Genomic DNA, 13098 nt, shown 5'->3' with positions numbered 1-13098 from the left:
TTAGAAACTGCCCTACACCACCCTTCTCCTCCCAACAGTTTATTTAGGGGACTAGTGAGGCCCTGCCCTTCACAGCACCCACAGGCTAAGGTAGGGCTAGGGTCAGATCGCCCAGCCCAAGTTGTGTTGGACTCTGCCACTCAGGCCCTAATGAGGAGTTGCCAATTCATTCCCTAGAAGTAAAGGCTAAGAAGCACCCTGCACAGGCATAAAGAGGAAAGGTGGCTTTATGTCTGACAGAAAGCTTCGTCCTCCCCAAGGCCCACAGGATTGAGGCTGGGACTAGCCCAGCCTCATGACCTTGTGAATCCAGTCCACAAACACAGAGACACGCATGAAGATGGATGGCCAGCGGGGCCGTGCGCACACTCGGTTGGGGATTATAATTCCCTCCAGGACCCAGCAGTCGTGAGTAAAGCAGGCAAGTGGGCCCCCGTAGTCACCCTGGTAGGTGCAAGAACTGGTGAGGGCCTGGACCATGGTAGAGACTACCATGGTCCTTCGGGGTGAAGCAGTACATTTTCAGCTTGCCAGGGGCCCTGCCACTGACCTCACAGGCTCCAGCAGGGGCCAACAGTCCTTCAGTGCACATCTCACTCTCGCGTACGCGACCTCGGTGCTTGATGTTACATTCCCGGTTGGAGATGACATTGAGGGAGGCTATGTTCAGGACCGTGTTGTCCCCTGTACCTACAGTGAAGAGAATGGGAAGAAGGATAGGGTCTGTGGGTAGTACACAAGGCTGGGCCTCTTGGCCTGGAACAGTCCATGCCCCTGCAGTGTACTCTTACCTTTGGTCTCGCCCCAGCCTGCGATCTCACACTTGGTGCCTGGAGGCACCACATACCACTCAGGGGGCAGGCAGATCAGGGCCACACGCTGGTTCAGGGTCGCAGGTCTTCAGCAAGAATGACGGCATTCAGGGTCTGAGGCCACAAGGCCCAGCCCCACCTCACACCCTCTTGACTTGTCACACACCTCTCCAGCTTGAGCAGAACAAGCTGGGAGCCAGAGGGCCCGCAGACCATCTTGGCCATTGAGATGCGCTGCAGGCCTGGCTGCCCGGGCTGTGGGTCCTGGAACAGGGTGCCTAGCCACACCTCATAGCCAGTGAGAGGCCCATGGCTGAGAGAGAAGCTCTGCTACATCAGTCGAGACTCAATAGTCTGCTGCCCAACACTCACCCATTGGCTTGCCTAGGGAAGGTGGCTAAGGGGGAGAGGAAGGCATGGGGTTGGGAGTCCCCAAACCCAAGGAAGGCTCACCAAGAGGAGAAGCACTGCCGGGCAGTCAGAACCCACTGCTCCTTCACTAGGGAGCCTCCGCAGAAGTGCTGGCCCTGCCTGGAGGAGTGCAGGTTAGGAAACGGTCCTGAGACACAGACACAGGCTGGACCTGCCATGTCTTGGCTAGGATCTGTGAGGCTGGGGCAGGTTCCCGCCCCCCTACTGGCACAAGCACAGAGGATGTAGCATCAGCCCCTGTCTTGGAGAATCAGGCAGTTGTGCTTCACCGGTTGCGCAAGCTGACTGTCCAGGGTGAGTTCCCAGGCTGGCCGCCCACCACACGCAGCTTGGAGCGCCATGGGTCCAGGCGGGTCACTCTCTTGCCACACTTCTCAAACAGCACCTGGTCTGGGGGATAGAATGTGCTGTTTGAAACCCCGGACTGGATGGAGATGGGGGGTAAAGGGACCACGACGCATAACTGGCCCAAGTCCGTACCTGGGGGCTCCAGGATGGACGGCGGTTGGTCATCATCTGAAAGACCCAAGTTCAACCGCGTTAAGGGAGCCAGCCTTTGGCGGTGGAGGCTAGGGGCGGGGCCCCGGGGCTGTGTTGCCCGTGCTCACCGCAGCGCCGCAGTGCACAGTAGTCGAACGTAGTCCCCGGGTCTGTGGTGTAGCACCAGGGCCCGTGACTATCCCCGTCTGGGTTCCTGCAGAAGTTCTCCTCCAGTGGTGCGTGTGGGGCGGAGGTGGGGGTGAACCTAGGCGGGAGGGGGAGCAAAATCAAAGGGTAATCCCAAGCCCTCGCAAGCCTCCAGTTGCAGAGCCGAGGCATGCCGCCCTAGGGTTAGTCCCGGGCGGGGCCTGTGGCCTCGGTCTGGGAGGCACCAGGCGCGCTGGCGGACTTACTGCGGCTTGTGCGGCGTCCCCGCGGACCAGCGCTGACACCGGACGCCCTTTCGGGTCTTGCTGACTGAGCCGCGGTACAGTTCCCCCGCGCCATGGTAGCAGTCTGCGGCGGGCGGGCGGACGGACGGGGGCGACCGTCAGCCGGTTCTCGCCCCAGCCCTCCGGCCCCGTGCGTCCAGCCCCAGCTCAGGCCTTACCCTCGGGCCGCACGTCGTCGGTGCAGCGCCGGATCTGGTAGCAGAAGGCCACGCGCATGCCAGGCCGCGATGTGAAGCACCAGGGCGCCTCCGATCCGTCGGGGTTCCGACAGAAGTTCTCCCGAAGGTCCCTGAGCAAGCACGCAGCTCAGCCCGGGTGGGTCCCAGGTCATGGGCTGGCCAGCCCGCCTGGGCGGGAGCCCAGCCTCCAGCTCCTCCCCAAGCCCCGCCTCCTTTCAAGCCCCGCCCGGGGCCCCCCTCAGGTCCCACCCGCAGGAGTAGCAGGCTCCCAGCGGCGGCCAGCCAACTCACTTGCACGCATACTTTTCCGGCGCAAAGCGATGCTGATGCGGATGCTGCGCGTCCCAACGCTGGCAGGGCACGCCCGCAGCGGTGGTGTTGACCGTGCCCCGGTAGCCCTCGCCTTTCCCGCGGAAGCAATTGAGCGTCGTGGCCTCCCGGCGCGGCTGTGCCTCGGACCCTTGGATGGATCGAGGCCGGTCGGAGCCCGAGTGGGAGGTGAGACTGGGGCTGGGGCGGAGCCCCACTGTTGTTGGGCCAACCACCGGGTCACGCCCAGCCCCTCCTCTAGTCCCAGCCAGGCCACGCCCCCACGTGTCCCAGGTGCCCTCCCAGGCCCCGCCCTCACGCTCTACCGCAGCGGGGGAGGTCGCAGAACTCTCGCTTCATCTGCGGGTCCGCGGTATAGCACCAGGGCCGCTCCGAGCCGTCCGGATTCCGGCAATAGTTGTCGTCCAGACTTTTGTCCAGGAACCTAGAGGCGGTAGCCGGGCGTGAACAAGAGCCTGGGACTCAGGCCCTGTCTGGCCCCAACCAACTATGTGCTGCCTTACATCGCCCCGCCTCTGGAGTGCTGGGCCCTCCCCTTGCCCGCCCTCCTCCTGCCGAGCCCGCCCACGCGTACTTGCGGGGCTCGAAGGGGTGAGGGTGCGGGTGCTGCAGGTCCCAGCGCTGACACTCGCGTCCTGACTCCGTGCGGTCCACTGAGCCGCGGTAGTCCTCGCCATTGCACCAAAGGCAAGCGGCTGGAGACACAGGGCCGATGGGTTCGTGGACGGGCGTGGGCATGCTCCTCCCGCCCCAGGCTTGACCCGGAGCTGCTTACCCTCCCGGCAAGACTTAATGCCGCAGCTCTGGAAGCGCACGGCAGGGTCTGTTGTGTAGCACCAGGGACCTCTGGGGTCCCTATCCGGGTTGCGGCAGAAGTTGTCGTCCAAGCCATTTCGAAGTGTGGGTGTGTACCTGTGAGAGTAGCAATACAGTGCGTACTGGGGGCAGGCGCCAGGCCGGCAGGGACAGAGGGGAGCTGCAGTCTGTCTCACTTGTGGTCATTGGGGAACCTGTGGCTCCAGCGCTGGCAGGGTAGGCCACCCATGGTGATGGCCACGGTGCCCCGGTACTCGACCCCATTGTCCATGATGCAAGTCCGAACATAGACTGGGAGCAAAAGACCCAGGATCAACAAGGCCTGAGACCCCAGCAGCCCTCTCCCCAGCCCGCCCTTCTCTGCAGCCACTCACTTTTCTTTTGGAAGAGATCACAGCGCCTGGAACGCTGCAGCCGTGTATGAGGTGAGTGCTGGGTCCATGGCAGCAACTGGCAACCATGGCTGCTCACATTGTAGTGGAAGGCCCTGGGAGGAGGAGCCACAGGGTAACTCAGTGCCCAGGTTCCCCTACCTCCAGTGTTATCTAGGTCCTTTGGCCACTCACCTGCAGTCCAGTAGGGGCCCACAAAGCCCTGCACATTCCTCAGCATTTGCCACATCTTCTTGCCAAGGCCTGGGCCCCACTGTGTGTAGCAGGTGTTGCAGCTCCGTACCCCAGAGCACCTGGAAGTCATTCAAGGGCGAGCGCTGCCCTGCAGGGTGGGCATGCGTGTCAGCACTTGTATATCAGCACGTGCACACTTTATTCATTCAGGGGATCAAACTACAAGGCCTCTGGAGTGGACCCTGTCAGCCCATTCAAGGGTCAGACCCCTGTACTGGGTGGGAGAAGCAGGCCCAGGCATGATAGTTATCACTAGTGCACCTGTTTAGTGGGCAAGGCACTAGGCTCAGCTGTAAAACATATACTCTGAGAGCAGTGGGTGATGGTGCTTGCCCCATGGAGCTTATCCCATCTAATTTCTCAGATGAGACTGAGAAGGCTCAGAGGTATCTTATTAACCATGCAGAGGCCCAACCCAAGCATTCTGACTCCAAGTCTAGGCTCTCACTAGCATAAGGGCATATGCTAAATTAGAGAATTAGATCTGGCTCATAAGGGGTAATTGCCTGCACGTGTGCCTGTGTCTGTGTGGCCCTAATACTGCCTCAATGCTACAGCAGACTTTTTAACGCAGGCCTGAATAGGCAATGTGTTTATGTGTTCCTGGGGCTGCCCAGCTCTGTGAAAGAAGCCAAGGTCACTCGCTGCTCCATGCCCAATAGGAAAGTAAGTTCCTGGCTCAAAGAGCCGGATGGGCCTGGGGCCAACCCCTTTCTGAACGCAGATGGGGATCAGGGCTGAGGGGAAGGGCACTCACCAGGGGCCCCTAAGAACCCCGTCAGAAGCAGCAGGAGTGGGAGCCACCCCATCCTCCTGGCTGGAGGCTGCACTGTGACCCACCACAGCCCCATCCGGGAAGTTGTGAAACCTGTCCCTACGGGATTGGGTGGCTCTGTCTCCACACCCCCACTGTAGACTTGCTGGGGCCTGACCTGAGACCCAGTGGCAGGAATGGGGGTGGTGCCAGGCCTTAGGCCCTATAGGTGAGGTACAAGTGTCCTCACTCTGGCACATTTAGCCCCCCGAGAGGCCTCCCTATGTAGTGGGCAGTGTTGGAAAGGTTCAGTGGGGACACTTGAGGGCCCCACTGCCCCCCTCCCTTAGCCCCACCCCCTCCCCCTCCCCGCACCCTAGGCTGCTTTGAAGGGAAGGGCAGTGTGGACATGGTTGCTGCCAGAGGCCTAGGTTCCAGCCCGAAGGTGGTGATATTAAACTTTTCTGAGCTTCAGCTTTCCCCTGTAAAGTGGAGAATATTCCCTGCCCCAGCCTCAAGGAGCCTGCCCCTTTTGCTGTCTTATCGGCCCCAGCTGGAGGCAGGTCTGCCCACGCCCCTGTCAGCAGAGCCCAGAGAGGCTCCCCTCGCCCCGCCAGAGGTGCCATCCCAGGGAAGATGAGCGAGGCCACCCTTCTGGCCTGAATGGAGGTGAGCGTGACAGGTGGCAGGGACCCTGGGAGGCACGGCCTTTCAGACGTCCTAGGGGACCTGTGGGCCGGACCTCCAAGTACGGGTAGGAGTTGAGATAGGTGGCCAAGGTCTCTCCCAGGACACAGCGTTACGACATGGCTGGGCCAGGAGCTCCTCCTGCGTAGGCGGGGGTCGGAGGCGTCTGGGCAGAGGGGCAGTGGGGCAGTGGGGCGAGGCGGGGGCCGGGAACGTCCCAGCTGTAGGCCGCGGAGGGAGCCCGCCCGCTGGAGGCTGTGGAGGGGGCCCTCTGGCGGAGGTCGGGCGCGGGTCGGTGCGCGTGCGCGGCGGCCGCGCGGTTTGGCCCTGGACAGGCGCCGTAGCTGAGAGCTGGGCGGATGTTGTGAGCCCGGACGCGGCGGCCGAGGCTGGGGGTGAGTGTGAGGGGCGGCCGGGCTCCGAGGGGGGCGGGTGTCCGCGGCTCCCCTTGCGGCCCCAGCCCGTCTAGTGTGAGGGCGCTCGCCGCGCGAGGGGTCGCAGCCTGTGGTGCCAGACTCCGGGCCGGAGCTGGCCTGGAGGATCCTCCGGAGCTTGGGGCCGGGCAGAGGCGACTGGGGGAAACAAGCGCTGCCCTCGCGTCCTTGGGATCCGAGATGGGGTCGGTTCGGTTACAAGCCTTGAACTCTCGGCGGGGCTGAACAGGATCGACGTGGCAGGGAGCCCCCGAGCAAAGTCAAGCACCGCCTCTCACCTGGGTCCTCAGCACCTGACACCCGGAGTGGATGTCTGGAAGGTTTGCTCATCAGTTGAGTGACAGCGTCTAATCTGTCCTGCACCTGCTCTGGTGTGAGAGGGCTGGTGGTGGGCGGCAGGGCGGGGAGTCACCTTTCTGAGGGGCAGGAGTGGTGCCGCCTGGGAGTGGGCAAGAGTGTGTGGCGGGAGCAGAGGTCCTGTTTGGGGTGAGATAAGAGAAGTTCTGTCTAAGGCAGTGCTGGAGGGCCAGCCTCTAGACCAGCACTGACTAATAGAACTTTATGTGAGGATGGGAATGTTCTTTATTTTCGGAGTCTAGTCCAGTAACCATTAACCACATAGGGCCACTGAATCCTTGAAATGTGACTAATATAATTGAGAAATTGACTTTTTAATTTTAATTGAAATTTAAATACCCGTGTGTGGCTAGTAGCTGCTGTGTTGGACAGCACAGCCCTAGATCAGTGAACCAGGCACCAGGGACTTAGTGCAGCTTCTGAAGCAGCTGTAGCAACACCATGGTATGTGAGGGATGGACAGCAGTGGGGACAGTGGCGCCTGTGAGGAGGGCAAGGGTGGTGCTCTGATGGGGTAGGAGGCTGTGTGTTTGATTGGGGGCAAGAAAGCTAGCAGGCCTTTGAAATAGAGAAGGGAGGATTCTGGAACTGAGGAAGGGGATCCTGGCTTTGGATGTAAGCAGGACTTGTAGCTGGAGATGGCACCAAGGCCTTGGATGGTGGACTCTACTTGATGTAGGGTTCTCTCTTCCAGATGTGGACCCACAGTGGCTTACAACCGAGAAGGATACAGGGGCTCTGCTCCTGGGCCACCTCACTTTGGACCCTTGGGTCTGATTTCACACTCGGCAGAAGCATTTGGTTTAGTTTAACAAACATATATCTGGCACCTGCTCTCTGTTGGGCCCTGTGTGAGCACTGGGACATGGTGGGGCCCTGTCACATGGCCCCAGACCCCCTCCCCCCCACCCCCCGTGTAGGAAGCTGGAAGCCCCTGCTTTCCTTTGCCCTGGGTTGATGTGTGTGTGAGTGTGCATGCAGTGGCTTCACCTGCTCCCAAGCCTTCCTGACACCACAGGATTGAGGTCAATATGGGGGCCCTTGGCTGGCTTCGAATAGCCAGGCTCTGCCTCTGCTTCAGCCCCCAGGACCACTGGCTGCCCACGAGAGATGAAAGATGGCGTCCAAGGGGGCCGGCATGGCTTTCTCCCGAAAGAGCCACAGGCTGACCTCAGATGCTGAGAAATCTAGGGTCACAGGTAAGGGTTGGAAGGGCTGGGATGAGGCTCCTAGTGCTGAGGGAAGAAGGAGAGAGGCAGCAAAGTCCCAGGTGCATTGAGCCTCAGGCCTTCCTGCACCCCCTGTACCTGTGAGTCAGCTCTTCTCCACTAGCAGCCATGGAGCAGGGCACCCACCGTGACTGCTCCGCTGACTCCTGTGGCTGGCCTAGGACCAGGAGCCTCTGTGGCCAGTAGGGGCTGGGAGCCACACTGACCATGTGTCCCTTCTCTCCCTTCTGACCTGTGGCGCAGGCATCGTGCACGAGAAGCTACTGGACGACTACCTGCACCGCATCTTTTCCTCTACTGATCGTGCACCCACGGCAGCCACCAGCAGGTATGGCCAGGTGGATCTCCCTTCCTCACTCTGTGGGACCAGACCAGAGGCTGGAGACTGCATTGTGGGGAAGGAGGCCAGGGCTCTGGGTAGGCTGGCTTGGGTTCCGTTCTTGCTCTGCCACTCCTGGCTGTGAGACCTGTGGCCAGAGAGTCCGCCTTCTGGACTCCGCCTCTTCCTTTCCCCTGGCAGTGCTAGTACCTTCCTTCTGAGAGTATAGTGGAGGTCAGGGGCATGATGTGCACTCAGCATGGCACTTCGCACCTATTTTACACTCAGCATCTGGTCCATGTGCACCTGCCCTCACCACTGTCGCACCCTGGCCCTCTGAAGCCTCTGCTTGATCTGTACAGCACGGATGCCACCAGCCCTTTATTCCTTGCAAATTTAATGTATTTAAGTTTAGCTCATATCAAAACTACAAGTGGGGAATTCCCTGGTGGTCCAGTGGTTAGGACTCTGCACTCTCACTGCCGAGGGCCTGGGTTCGATCCCTGGTCGGGGAACTAAAATCCCGTAAGCCACTTGACACGGCAAAAAAAAAAAAAAAGAAAAGTTACGAGTGCCCTTTAGCAGAAACTTACATAGAAAAAGAAAAAGCAACTGTCATCTTCTTATTCTAATATAACCATTTGAGTGTGATTCCTTTTTGTTTTCTTTACCTCACGATGTATGTAGTTTGGGTTATGCTGTGTGGAAAATTTTTTTTAGATTTTTGTCACTGTCAGCTTTTTTAAAGTTATTGAGGAATAATTAACATACAGTAAACTACATGTATTTAAAACATACAATCTAGTAAATTTTAACATGGATAACCTGTGAAACCAGCAGTGCCATGAACATATCCCACACCTCCAAAAGTGTATAGTTTAAATCCTATTTTTGTCATCAGATGTTATTCCTGAATGTTTTTCTACACTACAGATTGATCTCGGTGGGCATCTTTTAGGTCCAGGAATCTGCCTGATCACTGCCCTAGTTTAGAGGGGCTTTTGTTTTTGTAAACAGTGCTGCATAGACGCCCAGGGTTGGAATCACAAGGCTAGAGTATTTGAATTGCAATCACTTTTAAGACTGTTGCTGAATTTCTTCTTCAAAGGGTTCTGTACATTCTTTTTTTAAAAAATAAATTTATATTTATATTTTTATTTATTTATTTATTCTTGGCTGCATTGGGTCTTTGTTGCTGTGCGCGGGCTTTCTCTAGTTGTGGCGAGTGGGGGCTACTCTGTTGTGGTGCATGGGTTTCTCATTGCGGTGGCTTCTCTTGTTGCGGAGCATGGGCTCTAGGCATGCAGGCTTCAGTAGTTGTGGCTCGCGGGCTCAGTAGTTGTGGCTCGATGGTTCTAGAGTGCAGGCTCAGTAGTTGTGGCGCACGGGCTTAGTTGCTCCGCGGCATGTGGGATCTTCCCAGACCAGGGCTCGAACCCATGTCCCCTGCATTGGCAGGTGGATTCTTAACCACTGCGCCACCTGGGAAGTCCCGGCCTGTACATTCTTTCTCCCTGCAGTGAGGCATGGGTGTCCCCATGTCTCAGCCCCCTTGCCAGCCAGGGCTATTCTTTCTGTCTTTCACAGTCTCTGCTCGCTGGGCAGACCCAAAGGGCAGCATCGTTGCCTGTTCCATTTAAGCAGCTGTGGTGACCAAAGGGTTTCTACTTGTGGAGGGCTGCTGCCCACCTCCACCCCAACCCCAGCCCTGGCCTGTTCCCAGGGCCATCTGATCCCTACCTCATGTGATACCGGAAATGATCCTGCTGCCACTGGTGCCGTGGCTGCCAGGAGGGAGAGCAGGTGGCAGAGCCGTTAGTCAGTGGTTGTGTGGATGCAGAACTCTGGGCTGGAACCTGGGCAATCCAGAAAGGGTAGGCAAGTGCTGGGGTTGGCCAAATGGGCAATGTTACAGGCGTTCACTGAGGCTGAGTGTCAGGTTGGCCACCCGAAGCTGCTCTTAAGAGCAGGCACAGGACTAGAGCATCCCTCCCAGGTGTGGGCCTGTCAGAAATTCTGTTGCAGAAGCCTGCTTGATCTCTGGGCGCATTGGGGTGTTGAGAGACAGGGTTGGCTACAGCCTTCCATGTTACTGGCGAGGCACCCCATTGCACGGCTGCCTGCTCGCCTTGGCCTGGGGCTCAGTAGGAGTAGGGAGGAGGCTTCATGGATCTCCACCTCCTGTAGCTCAAGGTCAGTTGTAGCTCACAGTGTGGGAACATGTGGCCCCTGGGCCTGGGTTGAAGCTACCTTGCCAGAGAGTCAGTGCTTTGGCCCATCTACGTGCCCTTCCAGAGCCTACTCTCTAGGGGGATGAGTGGGGTGGGAACTGGGATTAGAGTTAGAAGAGCAGGTGCCAGCAGTCTGTGGGCTGGATCCAGATGGGCGTCAGGCCTCTGCTCTTTGAGCCCTGCTAGTCAGCACCACCTCATTCCCTGCTATTCTTAGCAACTGAACTCAGGACCTAGCTGGCCAGTGTTAGAGCTCTTTCTCCTCTGGGCATGTGTGCTGGGAGGATGAGGGGGCCACTCAGGCAGATTTTCCTAGGCCCTTTGGCTGGGGCAGCTGACAGATAGGCAGGCTGTGTGCTCTACTCTCCTCTACAGGTGGGTCCAGGACAGAGCCAGCCAGAAGCTAAGAGGGCTGAGCCCTTTATCCTCCCAGGACATGTTTCATTCAACACACAGGCTTCCCTGGCTGGGACCACAGACCTGGGATCAAGGACTGGACTAGCTGATCTTGGTACTGACCATCTTGGGGATCAGCACTGCTCCCAGCCTTCCTTGCCCAGGCATAATCAACAAGCCACCTCCAAGAGTGGGGAGGTTATGGGCTACGGAGGGCGCATTATTCCTAGGAATCTTCACAGCATCTCTGAGATACAGCTCTTGTTCCATTTATACAGATGAGAGGATTAAGGTTTAGAAAGAGTTCTTCCTTCTTTTTTTTTTTTTTTTTTTTAAACAGTCTTGAGGTGCACCAAATTTAGTGGATAATCCAGTCTTCTGACCCCCAGCATGCCAGAATCTGGGACTGGTACAGCCCTTTTTCTGGAGTCTGGGCAGCCACCCTCCTAAGCTCAGGAGAAAGGGACTGGGAGAGGGATTTAGCGTCGTCTGGCTGGTTTCAAGGACTTTTGGGACCCTCGCAGCCTCTCGCTCTCCCCAGGAAACTCCTGAACTTCCAGAACCTGCCAGAGCACCTGGACCAGTTGTTACATGTGGACGAGGAGGCGGAGGAGGAGGAGGAGAGCCAGGGTCGGTGACAGCCTCAGGAATGGGACTGGGGAGCCAGGGCTGGGCCTGGGGGGCTCAGTACCCTCTCTGCATCTGTCAGGCCCTGTGCCTGGCCCAACCCCACACCCTCTTCTCTCCTTTCCAGGAAAGGTTGAAGGGCGGCTTGGCCCGTCCACTGTGGTCCTGGACCACACGGGTGGCTTCGAAGGGCTTCTTCTGGTGGATGATGACCTCTTGGGGGTGAGCGAGGGCAAGGCGTGGGGTCCCAGATCCAAGCCCCTCCTGACACAGCCCCAAGCTCCTCCTGATGTGGCCCTGGTCTCGACCTTTCTTGATGGGGCTGCAGCCACAGACCCCTCCTGATGTGGACTATTGAGTCCCCAGCTCCCAAACCCTCCTGACATAGCCCCGAAACCCTCTTGGTGTGACCTCAGCCCCAAGGCCTTCCCAGCATAGCCATGAGCCCCTCCTATCATGCTCCCGGCCCAAAATCCCTGCTGACGTGGGTCTAGCCCCTTCCACCCTGTTCAGGCACAGGACAGTGTTGGCCACGACAGGCGTCGCCACCAAGGCGAGCCGAGTTGGAGTGGGGTCGTTCTCCCTTGGGGTGGCACCCCGTATGCCCGGGAGGAGGTTCACCACCCCTGCTCTCCACCCAGGTGATTGGACACAGCAACTTTGGTACTATCCGCTCTACCACATGCGTGTACAAAGGTGAGACCACGCTCTGCTGTGGCCCAGGGAGTTGGGAGGAAGTTTGAGGGCCCGGGCCAGAGGCAGGAGGCAGTCTTTGTTTCCCTGCTGGGTTTGACGTGACTTTTTCCAGGGAAATGGGTCTACGAGGTGCTCATCTCCTCCCAGGGGCTCATGCAGATTGGCTGGTGCACGATCAACTGCCGCTTCAATCAGGAGGTACATGTGGGAGAGGGACCCCTCCCAGGGAGACCTTCTCTTGGCAGCAGGCCTCATCAGGGCTCAGGCAACCCCCCAACCCACATAGGGTCTGCTCAGCACCCTAATCTGGACTTCCCTCTGGAGGAGACATAATGTGTCCCACCCCATCCCAGGGCAATCCAGCCCCGAAACAGCCCTCACTCCTTCCCTCAGAGCATCAGCCCCATTCTGTAGAGCCACGTGGGTCCAAGGCTGGTGGCTGGTGGGCTCTGGCCCTGCCCCTCCCCACCTCCCCCAGACCTCACAGACAGTTCCTCCCTAGGAGGGGGTTGGAGATACACACAACTCCTATGCCTACGATGGCAACCGGGTGCGCAAGTGGAACGTGACCACGACGAACTACGGGAAGGTGAGGCCCGGGCCCCCTGCAGCCCAACTGGCCCATGTCCATCCCCACAGCTTGGTGGGGGCCACTGGGCAGCGCTGAGGGAATGTAGGGCACCAGGGGGAGGGCAGGGACTGAGGTCCTCTGTCCTTGTGGCCAGTCTCCCCTGGGTGGCAGTGGAGACACAGCTGGAGGGGGGCAGAGTGGGCAGGCTGCTGGGCTTCTGCACATCTGTAAGTCTTCCTCCCCTGGCAGGCGTGGGCAGCGGGGGACATTGTGAGCTGCCTGATCGACCTGGATGAAGGCACGCTGTCCTTCTGCCTGTGAGTCTCCTGCCTCTATTCACAGGCCTGGCCTCTGGGGCATCCCCAGTCTGCCCTCGTGTTCCAGGCCCTGTAAGGGGCCAGGCTGGCTTCGGTAGCCTGAGGGTGGGCAGCCCCCACAGAGGCCTGCTCACTGGTCCATTTCAGCCACATCCTTCTTAGCACTGGCTCATGGACCCTCCCTTCTGCTCCAGGAATGGTGTGTCTCTGGGCACTGCCTTTGAGAACTTATCCAGGGGCCTGGGCATGGCCTACTTCCCAGCCATCAGCCTCTCCTTCAAGGAGTCTGTGGCCTTCAACTTCGGCAGCCGTCCCCTGCGATATCCTTTTGTGAAGAAGGCTGTGGGCTGCTT

General features: G+C 58.8%; 2 protein-coding genes and 1 non-coding gene across 11 annotated transcripts in view; 2 read left to right on the top strand and 1 right to left on the bottom strand.

The window, feature by feature from the left end:
• Window positions 1-209: 209 nt before the first annotated feature.
• Window positions 210-5124, bottom strand: MST1 (macrophage stimulating 1). Its single transcript, XM_004283954.3, has 18 exons — window positions 4885-5124; window positions 4068-4215; window positions 3876-3988; window positions 3678-3792; window positions 3461-3597; window positions 3260-3380; window positions 2991-3109; window positions 2647-2815; window positions 2335-2465; window positions 2138-2240; window positions 1853-1989; window positions 1725-1760; window positions 1514-1634; window positions 1266-1343; window positions 979-1125; window positions 792-898; window positions 551-690; window positions 210-444 (listed from the first exon to the last, which is right to left on the bottom strand). The coding sequence occupies exons 1-18, from the start codon at window positions 4976-4978 to the stop codon at window positions 283-285; spliced, it is 2178 nt and encodes a 725-aa protein (XP_004284002.1). The 5' UTR covers window positions 4979-5124; the 3' UTR covers window positions 210-282.
• RNF123 (ring finger protein 123) overlaps window positions 3594-13098 on the top strand; it is a 31276-nt gene continuing 21771 nt past the window's right edge. For 2 of the 9 annotated variants that reach the window (XM_004283955.4, XM_033413087.2), the window contains exons 1-10: window positions 5839-5963; window positions 7441-7558; window positions 7832-7916; window positions 11076-11164; window positions 11289-11383; window positions 11803-11857; window positions 11970-12055; window positions 12360-12446; window positions 12678-12745; window positions 12940-13065. In XM_004283955.4, coding sequence (XP_004284003.1) covers window positions 7477-7558; window positions 7832-7916; window positions 11076-11164; window positions 11289-11383; window positions 11803-11857; window positions 11970-12055; window positions 12360-12446; window positions 12678-12745; window positions 12940-13065 — 773 coding nt within the window. In that variant the 5' untranslated portion in view covers window positions 5839-5963; window positions 7441-7476. The other 7 variants (XM_033413085.2, XM_049716380.1, XM_049716379.1 and 4 more) reach the window with 7 other exon arrangements.
• TRNAE-CUC (transfer RNA glutamic acid (anticodon CUC)) lies at window positions 8350-8422 on the top strand. Its single transcript has one exon. It is a non-coding gene; the product is annotated as a tRNA-Glu (tRNA).

Source organism: Orcinus orca, chromosome 10 (assembly GCF_937001465.1).
Source record: "Orcinus orca chromosome 10, mOrcOrc1.1, whole genome shotgun sequence".
Taxonomy (NCBI): domain Eukaryota; kingdom Metazoa; phylum Chordata; class Mammalia; order Artiodactyla; family Delphinidae; genus Orcinus; species Orcinus orca.
This window is presented reverse-complemented; position numbering and strand designations above follow the sequence as displayed.

Coding starts and splice junctions, on each gene's coding strand:
- MST1 (XM_004283954.3), bottom strand. CDS start 4,978: ATGGGGCTGTGGTGGGTCACAGTGCAGCCTCCAGCCAGGAGGATGGGG. Junction 3,381..3,460: donor CATTAAGTCTTGCCGGGAGG/GTAAGCAGCTCC, acceptor CTGTGTCTCCAG/CCGCTTGCCTTTGGTGCAAT. Junction 899..978: donor GTTCTGCTCAAGCTGGAGAG/GTGTGTGACAAG, acceptor TTCTTGCTGAAG/ACCTGCGACCCTGAACCAGC.